General features: G+C 35.7%; 4 protein-coding genes and 2 pseudogenes across 8 annotated transcripts; 2 read left to right on the top strand and 4 right to left on the bottom strand.

Annotated features, from left to right (window-relative positions):
• Positions 1-1,644: 1,644 nt before the first annotated feature.
• LOC120184794 lies at positions 1,645-5,339 on the bottom strand (annotated as a pseudogene).
• Positions 5,340-6,815: 1,476 nt separating this feature from the next.
• LOC120184812 (basic leucine zipper 19-like) lies at positions 6,816-9,555 on the top strand. Of its 3 annotated transcripts, none has more exons than XM_039189190.1 (4): positions 6,816-7,078; positions 7,278-8,066; positions 8,921-9,160; positions 9,257-9,555. In XM_039189190.1, the coding sequence occupies exon 2, from the start codon at positions 7,292-7,294 to the stop codon at positions 8,018-8,020; it is 729 nt and encodes a 242-aa protein (XP_039045121.1). In that variant the 5' UTR covers positions 6,816-7,078; positions 7,278-7,291; the 3' UTR covers positions 8,021-8,066; positions 8,921-9,160; positions 9,257-9,555. The 3 variants fall into 3 exon arrangements, with proteins under 3 accessions (XP_039045121.1, XP_039045119.1, XP_039045120.1); XM_039189188.1 differs by having other exon boundaries at positions 8,921-9,180; XM_039189189.1 differs by having other exon boundaries at positions 6,816-7,080; positions 7,217-8,066; positions 8,921-9,180.
• A 55-nt stretch (positions 9,556-9,610) lies between these two features.
• Positions 9,611-11,144, bottom strand: LOC120184811 (annotated as a pseudogene).
• Positions 11,145-12,164: 1,020 nt separating this feature from the next.
• LOC120184815 lies at positions 12,165-14,491 on the bottom strand. 3 transcript variants are annotated; one of them, XM_039189193.1, is made up of 4 exons: positions 14,355-14,491; positions 13,764-13,902; positions 13,106-13,341; positions 12,165-12,996 (listed from the first exon to the last, which is right to left on the bottom strand). In XM_039189193.1, exons 2-4 carry the CDS (start codon positions 13,891-13,893, stop codon positions 12,247-12,249), a joined length of 1,116 nt encoding a protein of 371 aa, XP_039045124.1. In that variant the 5' UTR covers positions 13,894-13,902; positions 14,355-14,491; the 3' UTR covers positions 12,165-12,246. The 3 variants fall into 3 exon arrangements, with proteins under 3 accessions (XP_039045124.1, XP_039045125.1, XP_039045126.1); XM_039189194.1 differs by having other exon boundaries at positions 14,284-14,407; XM_039189195.1 differs by having other exon boundaries at positions 14,352-14,405.
• Positions 14,492-18,629: 4,138 nt separating this feature from the next.
• Positions 18,630-19,235, top strand: LOC120184770. Its single transcript, XM_039189149.1, has one exon. The coding sequence runs from the start codon at positions 18,699-18,701 to the stop codon at positions 19,131-19,133; it is 435 nt and encodes a 144-aa protein (XP_039045080.1). The 5' UTR covers positions 18,630-18,698; the 3' UTR covers positions 19,134-19,235.
• Positions 19,236-19,598: 363 nt separating this feature from the next.
• Positions 19,599-20,699, bottom strand: LOC120184788 (apoptosis-inducing factor homolog A-like). The gene is made up of 3 exons (XM_039189167.1): positions 20,456-20,699; positions 19,934-20,376; positions 19,599-19,856 (listed from the first exon to the last, which is right to left on the bottom strand). The coding sequence occupies exons 1-3, from the start codon at positions 20,670-20,672 to the stop codon at positions 19,599-19,601; spliced, it is 918 nt and encodes a 305-aa protein (XP_039045098.1). The 5' UTR covers positions 20,673-20,699.
• Between the last annotated feature and the right edge of the window lie 404 nt (positions 20,700-21,103).

Here is a 21,103-nt window from a genome sequence, read left to right as displayed (position 1 = left end):
CGAGGATCTTGATCGAACTTTCATTGTAAATATTGAGTCATTCAGTCGATTCAAGACGTCATCGAAATCTTTTAAATCTAATTGTGAGTGGAGATGGTCGAGGATCTTGATCGAAGAAATAAGATCCGAGATATGGGTGATGGACACTCGGAGAGAGGCTTTAGGTTGGGATTTGTTGGTATGTCAGGTTGAATGAATTTGCTTGGTATTTTGTTATAATGGTACGTTTGATAACACTTCCTCTCTCCCATTCGTATTACCTTTGTCTCTCTCACATCTTACTATGCTTTTCCCTCACTTTCTAGGGAGATGGACTAGTGGTCTCAATAAATAGTTTTAGATTTCAACTTTGAACTCTCAAGATTTTATTTCTTTCTGATTTCAAGGAACTCGATCAAGTTTTTCAGTGCAGGGATATTATCATGCATTAGATGGTGATAGTTTAACAGTCAGCTTAAACACAAAATTCTCATGTTCTTTTAAGAGTGTTGCCATTACATATGCACTTGCTGACGATTGTCGATCAAAGTTGTAACAACATCGTTACGAGGGAATACAGGAAAGGAAACACTTGTGTTCATCGGGGTGAAGGAGATGGATTATGAGATGAGGATGGAGAGCGAAGGAAGAGGCAAACCGACGGAGCTGATATGGAAATGTAAGATTATTGCTGGAAAAAGGGTTGTTTGAGGAGCCAAAACCAGTGCAACGGAAAATAGGATAATCTCATGCGTGTACTACAAGAAGGTGAGGGGGTATCAAAGTAGGATAATTGCAGCTAATAGCAAGGAAGGAGGAGGATCATATTGGGAGATGGAGAAGAACGAAAGGATAAAAAAATGAACTTACCTAGTAACATGTTGCGCAAAAAGTATGAGCGTTTAGAAGATGTGGTCGAGAAGAAAGGAGCTCAAACGGTGGTGGCTGGCGGCGGCCATTGTGGTGGTGGTGGTTTAGATCCCAATATTCCAAACTTACCTTTTGTTATGGATAGACCAATGACTAATACACTGAGTCGTGTTTCACCACTTTTATCTCCTCTCACCTCTAAAAATCCTAATTCCGAAATAATTCAGATTTTAGAACCAACATGTATCTACCCTCGTACTATTGTGGCTCTATTAGTGTGAATGTCCATCACCTATCTCTCATATCTCGTTTCTTCGTTCAAAAACTCCACTCATCCTCCCTCACAATCGACTTTAAAAGAATGTGAGTGTCCGTGTTTTGGATCTTTAAATTGGATTTGAATATGCGACTTATGTTTGTAGATAATTTTCTCACATAATTCAGTTCTGATTTGTAATTTGTCGATGACCTTTCACTTATGTTTAGTTTATGATTATGGTAGTAAACCTTTATTATAGTTTTAAATATTTTATATTTTTAATAAAATTAGTTGTTTTTATAAAATAAATAAATTATGGAAAATATGGAATTAAAAATGGTGTTTTAGCTTTATCTATTTGATTGAAATTGGTTATATAGTTGCATGTATACACACGTGTGTGTGTCTGTGTTAAGAGAGATGGATATTCATCTAAAAAAAGAAATTGAAAGAACAAAAACACATATCCAGCAAGGGAAGAAAGAGCAGTGATCCCCTTCCAAATGTTAATGGTTCAGAAACTAGTTGAATTCAAGCTAACCACACTTGACTTGGACGACCAATTTCTTCTTCAAATCGGGACAATCACCATTTTGATTGCCGAACTGCTCCTTGTCCACCGGAATTTGGCAATTCGGTTTTCCCAAGCACAACTTCTCCACAACTTGCTTTGAATTTGGAGACGTTCAATTCCCACAGAGTAGCTCCCACAAGACCCGAAGGGATCCCCGAAGCTGGCAAACTCGACGGCAACGATCTTCTTCTCGTTCGAACACTTTAGGTCTGCCTTGGGCTTCAAGTCATTGGTTTTATCCTGTAGGTTACCGTTTTTGTTCTCGTATAACCTCGGCGATGGCGGATGGTTTTCAGTTACCGAACTGCAGATGGTGTCCCTATCTATCACTACGATCTCGATGTCCTTAGGGTTGCCTCCATCTTCCTCGAATACGACAATTAGGTTCTTTGTTGGCTTCAAGAATGTTCTCGGGATATGGTACCTGAAATCACGAAACATTTAGTCGGGACTCATTGTTACTACCAGTATATGTCTCGTGGTTTACACGTACTCGGATTGAGTTGGCTCTTTAAGAACAGATAAGTAAGACATCCAATATCGGCCAATGCTTCTTCCATTGATCCACACCATGCCTTTGCTCATACCAATCATTCTGATGGCTACTGGATTTGTACCTTCAGGTGCATCAAAATATCCCTACAAAAACATGTTAGAGCATTTTTTTTAACGTAAAAAGATCCCAAAATTTGAAAAAATTTATATTTTACCTGGTACCATGTTAGAGGGTTTTTATCACCGGTAGGAGTTAACCATTGTACCGATTGTACGCCTTTCTCGGTGTATATTTGCTTCTTTTCTCCTTCAAGTCCCACCTTATGCTCCCAGCCAATCGTCGATATATCAACTGTGCCGGTGTTCAAGCCGAGTATGGTGATCGAACGAGACCCGGCATACCGACGCTCCATGTAGGTACCACTGTCATTTAATTCGGAAAAAAAGAAAATCTAATTAGTATGCATGTTTTAAGCTTTATTTAAAGCCATTTAAGTTGCAAAATGGACTTACCTGAAGTCCCACTGTGTAAGCCAATATATGAATAGTGTTTTTCCAGGCTCAAGCTTTGCTTCTTTCTGATACACAAAGTTCTCCTCAATTTTTCTTCCATGTCCAGAACCAATGAATTCGTCATTCACAAAGAGGAGACTGTGGCCCTCACTCGCAACCCCAATGATCGGTCGGGTTCCCTTTTTAAATGGCAAGTCGTTTTCACTCAGAAAGACACTGGTCGAATACCAAACGTAGTCTGTTGTATCTTTGGTCAAGTAAAAGAGCTCCAATGGATGGTCTTCCTTATGTTCGAATTGCCTCCGAAGGCCTTCATTGTACATTCTCCACTCAATATTGCTAGCAACTTTTGATCTTAATATATTTCTCCTGTTGTGTTGTGTTGTGATCTGTGTTGAACAATCAAATAATACTTAACCTTGTGGTTAATTTTGTGTTAAACAAGCATGTAAGTGGAAATATCAGATGACGTAAAAAAAAGGTTTCGGAGTTAACCAACTGTGTGTTGAAAACCAGGGTCTTGCAATCAGGGAGGACACTGATGGATTTAGGTGGCAGATAATATTCCCCTCCCCTGAAACTAATTGTAGCCGGCGGTAGCATTGTTGGCTATGAATGCTGTACACTTAGGTGTTCCCGATTGCTCCCAGACTCGAGCCTACATTGCACAATAGCTTAAGCTCAAAGTAACCATAATCGATTTTTTTGGTGTATGTATAAACACTTACCTCTAGCTTGGGGCCTAACTTTACAACAGTAGGAGACCCATAAAACAGACCCCTTCTGCACAAGTTTATGGCCCTATGAGCATCCTTGAGATGACCATATTTTGGTTCTCTTATTAAACCTACAGAACATTCAGATAACAATGTGTTATTATCCGTATAAACGACTTCGACCCGATGATCATCCCATAACAATGTTTATTAATCCTACCGAATTCATCAAGAGGGGCTTCATCGTAGTACCGAGTTAACACAAAAGCAGCGCTCGTTCTGCCATAGTTTGTGCCACCATAGTACTGCAAAACAGGGAGAGTTATGTCTAAAAAGGATGCCAGCATTGAACTCCTAGAAGATTGCCAAGTATTTTCCTACCATATAATAGTTAACCAAAGATCCATTCTTGGAGAACGACCGAACGACCGACAATGCCAAATCTTCGGCAGATCGTTGAGATGGTGGATCTCAGAATACTCGGTACTGTGCAGTCTAGTTCTCGGTCCACAGATAAGGCTTGTTTGGACCTGTGAAAGTATCTCCACATTGTCTGCCATTGCAGGAATTGATCTGCAGAACAATGAAAGTGTAAATTCCTAATAAGTTATGAAAATTGTATACATTTTTCTCATAGTTAATGATAAACTTGATAAACATACAACTGGATCTGGGGCATCCTTCTGCTTGCACATGATCCACGGGACACCGATGTTCAAGTCGAGGGCCATCTTCGCAGCCCATTGAATATAACTAACTCCTTTTTCTCTGAATGCTAGTTGAATAGTGTTGTATTCATTCTCGATCTACGAAACATACAACGAATCAAAATTAGAATCAATGATATATAGATATATGTTCTGGGCGGAGAATTAGAGTATCATCAATCAAACCTGAGCTACAATGATAGGTCCTCCTTGAGAAGCAAACAACTTCTCTGCTTTCAGCTTGTCGACAATCATGGTAACGAACTTCTTCATGTAGCGCTGAAAAAGAGTTCATTTCAAATGAGGTACCGAATCTTTCGAGTCGCGGTTTGATTGCTGTGTATGTTAGATTACCTTGAATGGTTCATTATCTGAACGGAATATAGTGTTGGGATCCTCTCTTTGCCAATAAGGCAATCCTCTGAAAGTTCACCACGAAAAAAGCTACAATTGTTAAGAGTGTGTGAAGAAATGGGGATCCAAAAAGAATGTGAGCAAGTGTTTGAATCGTTACCCATTGTTCCATTCAGCCTGCACAAGCGGACTGAGCCTCATGATCGCATACATTTTCTGCTCGGCGATCAGCTTAATGAACTTCACCAAGTCATACTCTCCTTCGAAATTGTACTTCCCCTGCTCCGGCTCATGACCGTTCCAGAAAACATGTCTCGATCGCGTTGAGACCGCCACGTTTAGACTTTACAATAAGACCCTCCCAGTACTGCATCCCCAATGGTTCAGCACGATCCATGAAAACACAATAATTAATGTATGGATGCATGTATGCATGTATGCATGTATGCATGTATGCATGTATGTATGCATAAATCATACCTCCGGTGGGCTGCGAGGGTAATGAATGGCACCCGAAAAACAAGCACTCTTTGGCCATTGACAATCAAAGATCGTCCATCATACGTGACGCTCGTATTCCCGCTCCCCGGAACGTTTACCTCTTCGCCTGTGTTACCATCTTCATCGTCGCCGCCATCATTCTTATCGTTGCCTTGTGCAAAACCGGAAGTAATCAACAAAATTGACAAAAAAAAATGAAAATGATACGATTTGATATCGACGTTGGCGTTACTCTATATGCTCCGAGTAAAAAAAAAATTCTCAGACCGGAAAATAAACAGCTAGCAGATACTAGTAATCTTATAACCGCATAAAAGGGGGAGCACTACGGTTGGAAAGCTCATTAGACAATCTACGTGAAGAACACTCATATAGGACAAAGGATGCATGAAACTTGGGATTTCTTTTAATCTGCTGCGATTATGAAGCCATTTCATTCACCATATATAGGAGATATTTCGACTTTGTATACTATTAAATTGAGTAGAAATTCTCAATCATTTTAAATCTTAATCATATTATTAGAATTCAGATTTATTATTATTATTTTTAAAAATATTACTTAATTTTATTACCCGAAAATAGCATCACGAAGTAGAGCTGTAAATGAGACGAGACAGATCGCGAGCTACTCGAAATCGACTCGATCAAGGCTCGATAAATATTCGGATCGAATGGACTCAACTTGAGCTCGACTCGAATTCTTAATGAGCCGAAACGAGTTACTTGATATTCGACTCGAAAAGCTCGTGAGCAGCTCGAAACATAATATATTTAGATTTTATTTTTTTAAAAATAAATTATTAATAATATTAACATTTATGTATTGATTTTTTTTAAAAATTACAGTAAATTTTTTATGTATTTAAAGTTAAGGTTCGAGTTCGAATTTGAGGTTTTAATCGAGTTAAGTTTAAGAATTTATTTTCTTCATTTCGAGCCTTTTCGAGCTGCTCACGAGCTTCAGTTCAAGATTTCAAGTTCGAGTCGAGCTTAAAAATTTTAAGCTCGCGAGTTTTCGAGTCGAATCGAGCTTCATTTCAGAGTTTTCGAGTCGAGTCGAGCTTAGCACTACTCGAGCTCGACTCGTTTACACCCCTAACACGAAGTATATAATCAAAAATAGAATTCAAAAAATCATAAGTAAAAGACATGAATATTTGAATCTGCTAAATATATGTATTTATTAAATAAAAGAAGATAAAATAAAAGTTTAAAAAATTAAAATCAACAATGAATTTAGATACAGTTTGAAGTCTATTTATTTACAAGAACAAAACAGATTTAAATAATACATATTATTTAAAAAAACCAAAAAGTAAAGCATTGTATAATAATGGATATTCATGTGTTAAAGTTTGAATATGTTGCAAGAATTTGCAATATATGTGGTTAGATCATTTTATAAATTTTAATAATCGATGGATCATATTATAATTTTTAATAATGAATATATTTAATAAAATAATATATTATGATCGAAAATTATTTATGTGGTTTATTCTAAATTTTATTATCAAATACGATTATAAATAATATATCATCTAACTATATATATAATTTAAAATTATGATAATAAATCTTTATTGTAATTCTACGCATTAAATAGTTACGAAAAGATATTATAATGTATTCAGCTCGTACTATTAAAAAAAATTATTTTGAAGCATAATGTACCTATAAATTACAAGCAAAATGGTTTCTGACCAGAGAATACAAAAAAAAAAAAAAGGACGCCTGGAATCCCTGTAACGAAAGCATCAGAGCGTCCATCTCTGTGTTTCTGGTCCGTCCATTTCAGGATTTTCACGACGCCATAAATTCACCATTCTATTGACCTTATATGCAAAATTAAAAAGTTCACATTTTTGTTCCCTTGTAAAAGATTTCATTTTCTTGTTACCCAAATCTCACTTTTCTTCTACTTAGTCATTTGGTCTTTGCACCCCTTTTTTTTCTATTAAATAGTAGCCGCCTTTTATGTTTTAGGGTTTCGAATTGCCGAATCTATGGTAAAATTGCTACTCTTTATTGGATTATTTGCATTGATTTCTTGTTGAAACTTTGATTTTATCGAATTGTTCGGGCCATCCCAGGTTGTTCAATCTGGGTAAGACTTTTTTTCTCCTTTCTTTTAATTGAATGATAATTGTTTGATTCGTTTTCAGTTGATTTTTAAAATTAAATATCGTAAAGAAAATGATGTGTTCTAACTTGATTATTTGCTTTGATTAGTTTATTTTTTTCATTAAAAATCGCAAATTTACTCTCCTTAGCTACATTCAAGTGTTCACCTTCGATTTCCCTAGGGTTTCTACCTGCAATGGACGACGGGGAGCTTGAATTTTCGAACCAGGAAGTGTTTTCCGGGAATAACATTGGTGATATTCCAAGCAGTTGTTCAATGGACGGTTTTTTCGATGAATTACTCAATGATTCTCATGCTTGTACCCATACACATACATGCAACCCACCTGGTCCAGATAATTCTCATACACACACATGTTTCCATGTTCATACCAAAATTGTGCCTGCCTCAACTGAAGATAAGACTGCTAGCGATGACACTGCTGGGTCTAAGGAGAAACTGAAGAAACGTCCGCTGGGTAATCGTGCAGCTGTCAGGAAGTACAGGGAAAAGGTTAAGGCACGAGCTGCCTCGTTGGAGGATGAGGTTATGAGATTGAGGGTAGTGAACCAGCAGCTGTTGAAGAGGTTGCAAGGGCAGGCTGCATTGGAGGCTGAGTTTGCTAGGCTTAAGTGTTTGCTTGTGGATATTCGAGGAAGGATTGAAGGGGAGATTGGATCTTTCCCTTATCAGAAATCAGCAACTACTGTTAACCCAATGAACATACCTGGTTCTTATGGGATGAATCCTTGCAACGTGCAATGCAATGATCCGATGTATTGCCCGCATCCTGGAGTTGAAGGTATAACAGGAGAAGAAGCAGCGCTGAATGGACAAGGATTTAATGGGTGTGACTTTGACAATTACCAGTGTTTCACTGACCACAACTCAGGAGCAAAGGAACTTTCTACAGGTGGGGTTTGAAGTGCAGGGTCCAACGGCAATTCTACTGGCAATAAAAGGAGGAAAGGTAAAATTTGGAATTTCTTTATATAATTTATGATGAATACTGGACAGTTAGTTTCTCTTAATTTATTCTATCTTCTGTAACTATTATATCGGTTACTCGTTGTAATTATTTGCTCATCTAGTTGTGGCTTGGAGCTTCAAATCCAAAATTTTAATCTTCTAAGAAGGTTTTTGCACAATTTTGCTTCTTGGTTTGTTGAACTTATTTGATGTAACTATATAGTTCATTTTTTGTTCTAAGCATGTCAACCGTATGGTAATTCTGGTTGATGACAACATCAATAATTAGATTTTTAGAATGATTAGTAGAGGCATGAAAGAAGATTTTCTTGAGAAATGAGGACCAACATGACTGATGGAACTTTATTTGAATATTTAGGTGGTGTTTTATGGCTGTATGGATTGTTAAAAGTAAAAATGATGTTGTTTTCGATATGCTTTAAATAGATTTTATCTCTATATTACTGAGCAGTGTTTACAGTTTAAAGAAAAGCTGCAAATTTTCGTTAAATGTAGAAAATGCCCAAATCCTTGTGGCGCATAAAAACAAAATCTGCATGTGTATGTAGTTGTTTAATTAGACTGAAAAACAAGCCATAAATTAATATTATATATATATATATATATAATCTCCACAAATGATATCACCCTTATAAATATACACCAGCACCCTCCTCTTTCTTTTTGTTTTCCATGTATTTTGAGAGTTCCTTTGATCCACAGGAGAAATAGCAGTTTGTGTTTTTGATCTGATATATTTTAAAAGAAAAGAGATTTATGGGGGAAGAAAGGGTTTTGCTTTGTTGGTTTCATTGGTTTGATTTTTGAGTGTTTGATGGTTGTTTTTGGTTGAAGGTTGAAGAAGAGGTGAGGAAAATGGCAATACAAGCTCAGTTATATTCAGATAATATTGGGTTCCTGTTATGCAGTTCCTTGACTGTGGCGGCACCGGCAACGGCGGGTTTAATCAATTCTGTTTTGGCCATCAATAGAAACCACAGGCGCAGCAACTGAAGAATCAAAACCTTTGTTTTGAAAATGGTGAATCAATGATGTATTGTCAAGTCATGGTCAATATGCAACGGCATGTGATTGGTCAGTTTATCAAATCACATGTTAGAACGAGAATTCAAACATCTTTTTTTTAATCATTTTGTTGATTGGGATTTTGATTTGATTCTTTTTTTCCAGAACGAGAGATTGAGATTATTATCACAAGAGCAAAGGAAGAAACTAGTTGCAGTCATGGTGAAAAAGCTAGAACCCAAGGCAACTCTTTTACTCAAACAAAAAGACACAAAGCTCGGGAATACAACGAACAAAACAATGGAGCTACGAACAACACGCTCGAACAATTACAACAACAGCAAAACCAAGCCGCAGGATTTGTTGAAACGACGACATTAATGGTATGTAAATGTTGCAATTCTCGGAGTTCGTGTGTTCTGTTCCTTCCCTGCAGACATCTTTGTTCATGCAAAGATTGTGCAGCATTTCTTGATTTCTTAGGCAAGGAGGATTATATGACTCATTAGCTTGATTTGATCTTAATTAAACAATTTAAGCGACATAAATGACTTTATAAACATGAAATTCGTGTTTAAATACGCTCGAACTTATGATATTTCGGTTGTTGTAATAATAACGATGTCGATTAAGCTCGACGGCTTTGTTGCATGTGCCTATAAACACCGTATAGCTTCCCATAGCAACTACGGTTCCGAGCAAGAACATAACAAGGAACACAACACCGACCAAGCGAGATGGCAAGGCAAGTGCTGGCAAGACCATCATTAGTGCGTCTGGCTGCAATCTGTGAACGATCCCTGTGCCAAAAGTAGCAAAACCGATCTTTTTCTTCCCAATTGCCGGGTTTTCGAGTGTTCCGTAAACACTAACATCACCTTCACAGTTTCCTATAGCAACACGGCTTCTCTTATACCGATAGCTCAGATAACGAGCAACGTTAAGCCCACCACCCTTGTACCCAATGTCCGGATGGCTTCAATCTGGAGTTGGTCTTTTAGAAGTAGAAATATCAGACCAAAGATTACCTGACCAGCATCATGGTCAAAACCCCACAGAGCTTCAACGACAGCGCTTCCCATTCGAGTATGGCCGATCGATAGCGGCACCAAAGCCACTAGGTGGTCCGGCCCTGACAGTGTGTAAACAACCGGCAAAGAAACCAGTCCAAGCACTACTTAATAGTTCGGCATGGATTAGTCTGCCCCCAGCTGCAGTTCCACTGGTTTTAGCTGCGATTTGAAAGGTTGCGAACGCTGCCGGTGCAAAAATCGGTTGAATTAAGAACATGATAATTGCAGAGAGAGAAACAGACATAGCACCATCCGTGATTGCCTGAAACATTTGTAGAACAGAAAATTGTTTGAACCCTTTGTAAATAAAGAGGAGAACACAGTAGTCGAATTCCACATCGAAATTTAATCCAAATAAACTGCAAATTATGCCCATTTTTACACAATGCAAGATAATTTCAAGTTCATGCTAAAACGTTCAGTTGGAATGATGATGGATAAATAACTCTGCTACACACACACCCACATTGAATACTAAAGGTCCATATTTTCCTAATCATCACTAATCCCACATATATATACATACACATACATGCATGCATGCATGACTAGGAAACGGTTAAACTAATTGAAATGAAAGGGAAAAGGATTCTGAAAGGCCTCCATTTTACCTTCTTTTAATCAAAACAATTAAAAACTTCACAAATTTCACACCTTTCTTTGGGAAGAAGCGCCAATCGCAATAAGCCTGAGGATATTGGAACCGGATGTTGACTCATTTGCTGAATCGCCTCGGGGAGAAACGATTGAAGGCAATTCATAACTTGCATTGGATTGAACACGAGAAAACTGAGATGGGTCATCGGTCTTGCATGAGATTGACCTGACTCGTCTGAGTTGAGGTCGAGCGAGAGACGGTAGTAAATTGAGTTTAGGAGAGCCGGAACTGGCGAGTTGAGAAATGAAATGAGAAGGCTTTCGAGAGTTTTGCAAAGGGGTTGGAGAAAAAGAGTATAAAAGCCTTCCCATGGTTACCCTTTTGTCTCTTCCAAAGCAGTGAGCGAGGAACTTTCTTTCGAAGATAAGGGTTTTTGGCAGTTAGTAATCGGAGACGTTATCTCGAAATTGAAAAAAGGTTTATTTATGATCTAGTCCCTATTTCGTACATATTTTTCTATTTTGATAACTAAACTTTTTTATTCTACAATTGTGTTTAAACTATCATTTAGTCTTATTTTGTACCAAGTTGTAAAAGGAAAAATCAATAAGAATATGACATGCAAAAGGTCCTTGTTGGATGTTCCCTTTTGGGGTAACTTTTATGAAAAAAATAGTTTAAGGGCCAAAGTATGCAAAAGAAAATTTAGGTTTCTAAGTGAGAAAATTGATATAGTTATTTTTACATAATTATCGATATTTGATTTATTGATCGATTAATTCATATTGGACAACTCGTCCAATCTAATTTACTTCATTTACAGTGTGAAAATTTAAACTATGAACATTATTTAATGGATCAAGATCCTCATCCACTAGATCGACTCGTAATCTGTAAATGAGATTATCTTTTGTTTAAATCTATTCTTACATAATGTATTTATTTTAGGTCTAGTTATGATTATGTATTAGTACTTAAAAATTTAAATTATATTATAATAAACTTTTACAATATCCAACCAAATTAGTTGTTTAATAGATTTGATAGGGTAATTATATTCGAAGAACATTTATAATTCAAATTGATCATGCAGTAAATAAGTATAAGATATACACATATTTACAATTTGATTCATGTGTTTTAAATACGTTTAAAAAAGTGATGAATAAATTGACGCTAGAAATTGATTTGATATTGTAACGATACATAGAAAACTCAATTAAAACACTTTGGAGTTCAGGGACTAATTTGGAATCTGAAACATGGTTTGGGGACTTATGATGTATTAAACCATTTCCTCTACTTTAGACCATTTTAAAAGGACTGAGCTGAGAGTAAGCATTCAGGTACTCGTACAAAGCCTATTACCAAATCTTGCTCTACACAAACCTACTTCCATGGCGCTATATTCAAGTATCAAACAAGAGGTAAATGATAAATAACATCGAGATATCAAATACTAATATCTTGCTCATCAAACACCATCACAAGAACTCATCTGCCAGAGATTTGCCCCCGAACTTATCAATGATCGACGCTATGTTCGAAATGGTTTTGTCCAGTTCCGAACATTGACGCTCGATTTCGTCTAAACGAGCCTTGGTTTCTGCGACTCGCTCTCGTGCAAAAGCGGCCTCTTTTTCTTTCTGAGCTAGATCTTCCGTTTTCAATTTCAGTTCTTTCCTTACTGACTCTAATGCTTGGTCGTGCTTGGCCTTTTTGGCTTCGAAAGTTTGGCGTTGGCTAACGAGCTCCACGGCTTCCGAGATTTCGTTGAGTAGAGCACGCAACCAACTGACAACGATACCGGCAGAGTCTACATCCTTGAGAACAGCAAACATCTCTTTTAGTTTTGCTTTAGTCAGTTGCTTGAACGGAGTGGAATGTAGCTCTTGAACTACAGCACACAAGCATTCTAGATAGTAAGCACGCATCGAAGCCGATTCCAAATGACAATTAGCTGCTATGTCTCCGTGCTTGTCAAAAATCGATTGCAGAACCGTGGACATGCTTGCTTTCACATGGTATTTTCCAACCGATACGCATGAATCGGAGATTACAGATTCGACCTCTTCCTCCTCGTCGCTGTCATCTTGAGCTTGGCCAATTCCTAAGAAACTAAAGGCTGAGCTAAGGGCTTCTCTTGCATCCTTAGTATGTGCACCCGAACTCATCTTCGGGGAATCTTGTACCTTCTCTTCTTGTTTAAATTTGGCAGGTGCATCAGCAGGAGACTGTAAGAGAAAACAGCACAAGAGAGGATTCAAATGAATACGAAATAGAGAATAACTAATGCTTCCGTATCGGCGTGCGAGTTTTCCAGTTAGAAAGCGAGGAACCTACCATGAGTTTTCCAGACATCTGCAATGGTTGAGAGTATTGAATTGGTGCCTTCTCAAATGATTGATCTTGGGAATAAATCTCTCCGGAGTGTTGCTCGGAAGATGAAAACGACTCACCGTTCTCTGCTTCCGTCTTCTTACTAGAAAAAAGTGACCGAGGATAGCCATGGTTCTGAGGCAGAGATTCAGATTTATTTTTCCTATCAAAGCTTCTGGAGGCATCAAGAAATTTTGAACCTACAATGATCAAAACCGTAGTCAGGAACATGCTCTTTCTCCAGGAGACATCTTTCTTGTACTTACAGATCACCCGTCAAACAGGAATTCGCGCCTTAGTTCTCGCTAAGGCTTGAATTAGTACTCGACCGGCACGACAGCTAGACCAAAACTCTCTTTTGATCAATGATGATACGGTTTCCAGACCAACAAGTTTCCGCAAATAAACTTGTACTAATTTACTTAAACCATTAACTAGATTCTAGTCATCAACCTTGCATCAATCACAGTGAATAAATCAATAGCACATGAAGCTCAAGGTGAAAGTGTTTTCCATTAAACATTTAGCAAGAAATTTGACAGGGAATTGTCATGGAATTGAACAAACAATGACCTTAGAAAATAGGAAATAAAGCAGCTAAGAAAGGATGGGATTTGATTACTTAATGTCTTTTTTTCCTTTGCCTTTGTTCCCTTGCCTTCAGCAATCTTCTCTAAGCAGAGGACACCACATTCATGGTATGGATTAGCAGCATTAGGACAATATGGGTGAACTCTTCCATTCCCATCCATGGCCTTTACCTTTGTGAAACACAGAAATAAATAAATAAAACACAAAATTCATTCACAAGTAATTGAAATAGTCAAGCACAAAGATCCTTGCTTGCTATATCAGGAACTTTCACCAGCACCAAGTGTTTTATCCTTTATCCCCGAAAACAATTCACAAAATTATGTTAATAATCTATCACTTAGGAAAAGAAAAATTAGATCTGTTTCTTCTCAAGAGAAAAGCAGGAAAAGTTTGACCCGAAACTCTTTTTCGTCAAGGTGATCACAAATGGCAGAAAAAGATGAATAAAACCCGGAAAACTGAACATCAGATAATAACTTTCTGTCGTGTTTTCCTACACTTTCCACCCTTCCAAACGGAGGATGTTCATATGAATTTCAAAAGAAAACCTTGTATAAAGAAAAAACAAAAAACACATGCAACAGCCAAAGGCAGATTAGTAAAGAAAGGGGAAGAATACCAGAAAGGAAGCTTGATTGAGATAAACACAGAAACAAAAAGAGAATCCAAAGGAGATGGATTATCCGTGGACAAGATTTGATTGTTGAAAAGTTTCTTTCTCCAGTTTTCTATGTCAGAAAGTTCGACTAATGGGATATGTCTTAAAGCTGCTTTTTTTTTCCATTCAAGACAAGACAAAAGAGAGAGAAAAATGAACTCTTTGGTCATCGACATATCTGGAACTCTCAGGTTTTTATAAATTCAGGAATCAAAACACGTGAAAATGACGGATTTCTTTTCACGGCATTGTTTATTGGTTTTTAACAAAGTAGTAAAATAATAAGGTAAGGTTTAATTATGCTTTCAGTCACTGCATTCGTCATACTTCGGAAATTGAACGGGATCTAACTTTTTGAAATTGAAAAGAGAGACTAAAATTTAAAACTTTGAAGAGTACAAGGGCCGAAAACATAATGAAACCATAACGTAATGGAGCTAACACTAAAGGCTAAAACCCTACCGCATGAGCCTTGTTTTACCTAACTGTACTCTAGCGTTTATGATTTATAACCTTACGTGTAAACAAAACACGTGTCCCATTAGTTTAATTTTATTTTAAAAAATATATTTTAAAGATATTCTAGTTATTTTAAATAAAAATAATAATATTTTGATGGAGTAATTCGGGGTCGTCTTAATTTATTCTCATTATTTTTATTATTACTAAGATATTCTAGTTATTTTAAATAAAAATAATAATATTTTGATTGAGTAATTCGGGGTCGTCTTAATTTATTCTCATTATTTTTATTATTACTATTGCAAAGGTCATGTATGACGCGAACATGTCGACTCCTGCATCCAAAAACCCAAAGGCATGTATGTAGCCTGTAGGCCATATATCGACCACACAAAGCGGAAAATTAAATAGACTACGAGGCAGGAGACAAAGACTTCGCAAAAATTTAAAATTAAAAGGGTAAATTACACAAATGATTCACTGTTTATATGATATTTTTTTGAATTTCTCAATTATTAAAAGTTATAAAATAATTACTCAACTATTCATATGTTTCAAACTTATCATTTTTTTGTTAAAAAATTCACTACCGTCTGAGCTAGATTGTAGACACTTATTTTCTTCCGAGATAGTATATAGTATATAGTATATATTTTGTATATTATATATTATATTATATTATATAGTATAGTATATATATATATTATATTATAAATATGGTATATTATATGCTATATTATATATACTATTATATATATTTTTACCAAAAATTTTTTTAAAAAAAATAAATGATCGGTGGCGGCTCTAACATTTTATTCAAGTCGAAGTCCAATTCTGAGCCTACCCGAAAGACGGTTGCGACATAGATGTTAACATATTAATTTGGATATATGATAACATTTGATCTCAGAATCTCAAACGAAAATACAATTCAAATGATTCTGATATTAGATTTTATCATATTCAATCAATAGGTTAACATACATCTCATAAGACCGTCGACTTTTAATTGAAAAATGGTGAGTTTGGAATATATAAATAGTCATATGACTATTTTGTAACTTTTAATTTTTAAGGGACTCGAAAAAGAAACACTTTATAGTCAATTGGTCATTTTATAACTTTTAATAGTCAATGGACTCAACAAAATAATGTCATATAGTCGATGGATTATTTGTATATTTTACCCAAATTAAAATTAAAGCATGGATTTGGAAAATTCATTTGTTTTTCCTTAATAAAAAACATAGATAAAAAGAAAGAAATTTGCATGCATCCAAAGATGCATCAACTAGTTTGCACTTTTCTCTATTATTAATAATTAAATAGTTGAAATAATATCACTAAAATAATATTTATATTTTAACCACATTTAAATTTAAACCCAAATACGTTTTTAAATGATTTTTTTAAAAAATTTAATACGGGGTATGATAAATTATTCTCTTTTTATCATTGAGATTAATCATTGAATTTTAATATATTTGTATTATCAATTTGATAAGATAAATATAAAAGTAAAGTTATTTGAACCCGTATCACTTAGGGAGAAAAACATTCTCTTTACCAATGAATTTTTCCTTGAATTTTAGATTTAAGGATTAAGGATTTGGGAGTTAGAGTTTTTTTTAAAGAATTTAGATATTTCAAAGTTTTTTTTTATTAAGAAATTCATTTATAAAAATAAAAATTTAAAATCAAATCATGTATCATACATTTATTAAACAACGGATTGAGAAGATGAAATACCAAACGACTTGACTCTTCGCATGTTTTATAACTATTAGAGAGTATTCTTCACCCCTATATATATATATATATATGAGGTTCATGTACTAATCAAAATAAGAAAAAAATTATACATCTATCTCTATTTTTCAGGGGTGTTCGCGGTCGGTTTGGATCGGTTTTTGGCTAAAAATTCATCCGATCCGAAAGTATAAATGTTTGCGGTTTAGATCGGTTTGGATGTTTCTAAAAAAAATCCGATCCGATCCGATCCAATTAAGTGCGGTTTAATTCGGTTTGGATTTGTGCGGTTCGGTTAAAAACCTTTCCTCGTTGTACTATCGTTTAGCTTCTCCCAGTTTTGATTTTGAAGTCGAAAGAAAAACAGGTTACCCAAATTTTCTTGATTTGATTCCAGTTCCCTTTTCATGGTTTCATTGTTATAACCAAAACTTGCCATTTGAAATGAAGAAAAGATATTTCTATTTATATTAGATATGATTACATAATGACTTTTATATATTATAATATAATAGCATACACTCTCTAAACAAACATATTATTACAATATCAATACTGATGCATAAAATTAAATATGAAAGGATGGAGAAGGGAAAATGAACGAAACACCCAATGTTTAATGTTTGTATTATCAAAGAAAGCAAAAGGAAAAAAAATTAAAAACTAGGAGCCCAACCAGGTTCGAACTGGTGACCTCTTGATCTACAGTCAGATGCTATACCACTAAGCTATGGATATGTTTGTTTTAAACTTGTAAATTAACTATTATATTTTATCGATTCGGTTCGGTTTGGATCGTTTTCAGATTTTCAAACCGAAACAGAACCGAACCAATCGGTTTTTAAAAAAAAACCAAACATACTAAATCGGTTTCGATTTTTTTCGGTTTTCGATTTTTTGGATCGGTTTTTGGTTTTTTTTATCGGATTGGATCTGAACACCCCTACTATTTTCTCTATTATATCTATTCTTTATTTTAAAAGACGTTATCAGCACGATCCGAAGATATTGTTGGGCAAGGCTTAACAAAAGTGAACTTAACGTAACCGATTTTACTCAGGTGTGTAGATCTCTATAATCTAGCATCTATTAATGTATAATCTACTATCATTGTTAAAAGGACGTGTAACATGACTTCTTTTATTGAGATTTACTATATAAGTGACACTTACTTTGTAAAGAGATTTATGACTTTGCATGATTTTTTTTTTTACTTTTGACATGTGTGAATAGTTTTATTTTATGTTTTTCCTTCCTGTATATTATTTAAGGCTTGTTCATTACTTTATTCATATGAATTTGTTATAATACACAAGTCTATTGTTTGTAATAGTGATTTAATCTAGATATCTCGTATATATTAGCTCGACTTGTAAAACATGTTTTGTTGTTTGACTTTCTTATCATCGATCACCAAGATTAGAGTTTATCCATGCCTTGACATTTTAATTATAATTTAGTCATTTTTTTTAGATTTTGTTTTCATGTTTATAACATTTGTTTGTATGTATATGAGTAAGTGACATTCACCTTCTTTTTTAATTATAATAATGATCATGTCAAATCTTACAAAGCTTGAATTTATAATTTTGGACATCACTGGAAAGAACTATTTATCGTGGGTGTTATATGTTAAAATTCACATGTATTATAATTATTAGAGAGCATTATTCACCCTTTTATATATATATATATATGGGGTTCATGTACTTATCAAAATAATAAAAATATAGATATATCTATCTCTATTTTCTCTCCCATATCGCTCCTTTATTTTAAAATAATAAAATATTTTAATAAAAATAAATATCTAAAATAAAAAATTAAACACTTACTCTCCAAAAATAAAAAATAGTACATATAATTTTCAAATAATTGATTTGAAGCCCATTGGATAACATCTAATGGTTTACACTAAAGAAAACACAAGAAACCTGATAAGTAGCCCAATGTTCTCCAAAGCTAAATCCAGAACGCTGTTTAGGTGAAGTCTAAGGAACCATTTCCAGGTGCTAAACAACATAGCTTCCCCTTTTCGATCCTTCAATTTTCGAATTCGTTTTTCAAACACAAAGCTTTAAAACATTTAAAAAAATGGCTGGTTCCAGTGGAAGCCGATTCAAGCAGTTCTTGAAGAAGTACGGGAAAGTGGCCCTTGGGGTTCATTTCTCGGTCTCCGCAGCTTCGATCGCCGGCCTCTACGTTGCCATCAAGAACAACGTCGACGTCGAATCGTTGTTCGACAAGTTGCATCTCCCGAGATTTTCCGATGATAAACAGAACCAAAACCAGTCTCCGCAATCGACGAGCCCAGATGGTTCTTTGATGGAAGAACCGACGGCGGTGATCGAGGAGAAGAAGAAAAGGAATCGGACGGTCGAGCTTGCCGCTTCCACCGGCGGAGCACTTGCGTTGGCTGTGCTTTGTAACAAGGCCTTGGTCGCCGTTCTGGTACCTATCACAATCGCGCTGACGCCTCCCATCGCAAGGTTTTTGGCTAAGAGGAGGATCATTAAGAACAGTTTATGATTTCTTTTTCTTTTACAAGTGCTGCACATAGAACTGTATTATGATTGGTTGAATCTTAATTGTATTGTTATTATTGTGAAAATAAGATGGATAAAATTGTAGCACTTGGGGTTTAGGGTTTGTTTTAAGGTAATTGTATGATTTGAGAGCTAAATTACTGGTAAAATCGTCGGTAACACAAATTGATCCATTTTTTATAGGTTAAATTATGATTTTAGTCTTTCTATTATGTTCAAATTTGAGATTGAATGTATGTATATTAATTTCACATTATTTGATCTTATTATGTTCAATTATAGACTATAATCACAAAACACAATATATGGGATTTAAAGTGATTCGATCTTATTTATTTTTACGGACAAGAGAAATAATAATTCAATATAAATATAAATATTATAAGGAGTATAAATACATGAAATTCACAAATTGACTTATTCTAGTTGTTTCTTAAGCATACGTGGTTTAAGGTTGTAAACCCATGTTCTTCCTCGTCTTGCCTACGAACAAGTCTTTGGATTTGAGCAATCCAGGAAGACATCCGCTGATGGTTGCAAAAGGAAACTGTGCCACTGCATCTTTCCTACCCAGTGAAACCAACGCAGTGGCTGAACCACACTCGTACTTTCCCATTTTGCTCTCTTTGCTTCCACTCATCAACAGCTTCAAGTTTTTCGCAACCACCATTGCATGCTTTTGAGCTAAAAACCCTTGTTTCAGTTCCTGCATTCATCTCTAAAAATATTAAGATACTCAAACTCGACTCGGTCGATACTAAAACATCCCGGTATACGACTTACCGGAATATCGGTGATGTCTCCGATCGCGAATACGTTACGGCGACCCTTGACTCTCAAATGCTCATCAACCATCAACCTTCCATTTCCATCCAAGTTGGTCTTCAAGATTGTCTCATTAAGCCATGATGAAGCCAAAGGCTTTCCAGCACAAAGGAAATGGCAATCCGCTTTGATGGTTTCTCCTGTTGAGGTTTTATATACTGATGTGGTTGAATTCAAGTCAACTGCTTGCTCCAATTTCACTTCAACTTTCCTTGATTTCAACCAACGTAAAGCCTTGTCCGAAGCCTTTGCTCCAATGAATTCCAGCAACCTTGGTCCCTTGTGAACCAATGTAACCTTCTTGTCGGGGAAGTCGGTGACTATTTCTCCGGCAAGTTCGACACCGGTCGGTCCTCCTCCGACAATCAAAATCGAATCGGCAGACTGTATTTTCTGATTATCTGTAAGCATAGAATACATATATCATATACGTATATTAGAATTATATAAATGTTCCTCTAGATTTAGACTAGCCTTTACCTGCTTTGTATTGATGAAGTCTCTCGGGTTTTGTCACGGGAACAAGATCCATGTGTCCAGTAGCAATGACGAGATAATCGTAAGAAATACGACGGCCATCGGCCGTCAATACATCGGTGTCGGTTACATTCGTTGCAACAGACGTAACGATAAGTCCGTTTGTAAGGTAATCTCGATGGTTTATCACCGATCTTTCCGCAAACGACGGCTCCACCATGTTCCTCAAGTCCGCCCATGTGATTTCAAGATACTCCTTCCTGATCAAAACAAACTATTTTGTACGGATAAAAATCAACAAGTTATACAAGAGATTAACAAAACGAAGCTCACGGGTCGATAAGCGTGACAGCGGCATTGAATTGCAAGGACCTGGCAAGGAGGGAGCCGGAAATGCCACCTCCAACAATAACTATTCTTCTCGTTTCTCCACCTGATTCCATGATTTCTTCGATATAGGCTTCATGGTTTCTTCATTTATATAATGAGATTTCATTATAGGTTCTTTTCTTTTTCTATTTAATATTCATATTATAGAATAGCTTTATTATATGATATTATTTTGGTTGGAATATATAATAGCTTTATTTGGGCACAACCTGACTGCAAGTTAAGTATAAATTTGAAGTTTAAGAATGACATGTTAGGATT

The sequence above is a fragment of the Hibiscus syriacus genome, unplaced genomic scaffold (assembly GCF_006381635.1).
Source record: "Hibiscus syriacus cultivar Baekdansim isolate YM2019G1 unplaced genomic scaffold, ASM638163v2 tig00112949_pilon, whole genome shotgun sequence".
Taxonomy (NCBI): Eukaryota; Viridiplantae; Streptophyta; class Magnoliopsida; order Malvales; family Malvaceae; genus Hibiscus; species Hibiscus syriacus.
This window is presented reverse-complemented; position numbering and strand designations above follow the sequence as displayed.

Excerpts from the sequence above, each read along its gene's own strand:
- LOC120184770 (XM_039189149.1), top strand. The coding sequence starts at position 18,699 with ATGGCTGGTTCCAGTGGAAGCCGATTCAAGCAGTTCTTGAAGAAGTAC.
- LOC120184788 (XM_039189167.1), bottom strand. The coding sequence starts at position 20,672 with ATGGTGGAGCCGTCGTTTGCGGAAAGATCGGTGATAAACCATCGAGAT. Across the intron at positions 20,377-20,455 it reads ACTTCATCAATACAAAGCAG|ATAATCAGAAAATACAGTCT; the intron begins GTAAAGGCTAGT and ends CTATGCTTACAG. Across the intron at positions 19,857-19,933 it reads GAGACATCACCGATATTCCG|GAACTGAAACAAGGGTTTTT; the intron begins GTAAGTCGTATA and ends AGATGAATGCAG.
- LOC120184815 (XM_039189193.1), bottom strand. The coding sequence starts at position 13,893 with ATGGATGGGAATGGAAGAGTTCACCCATATTGTCCTAATGCTGCTAAT. Across the intron at positions 13,342-13,763 it reads AAAGGAAAAAAAGACATTAA|GTTCAAAATTTCTTGATGCC; the intron begins GTAATCAAATCC and ends TGATCATTGTAG. Across the intron at positions 12,997-13,105 it reads AGATGTCTGGAAAACTCATG|TCTCCTGCTGATGCACCTGC; the intron begins GTAGGTTCCTCG and ends TTTCTCTTACAG.
- LOC120184812 (XM_039189190.1), top strand. The coding sequence starts at position 7,292 with ATGGACGACGGGGAGCTTGAATTTTCGAACCAGGAAGTGTTTTCCGGG.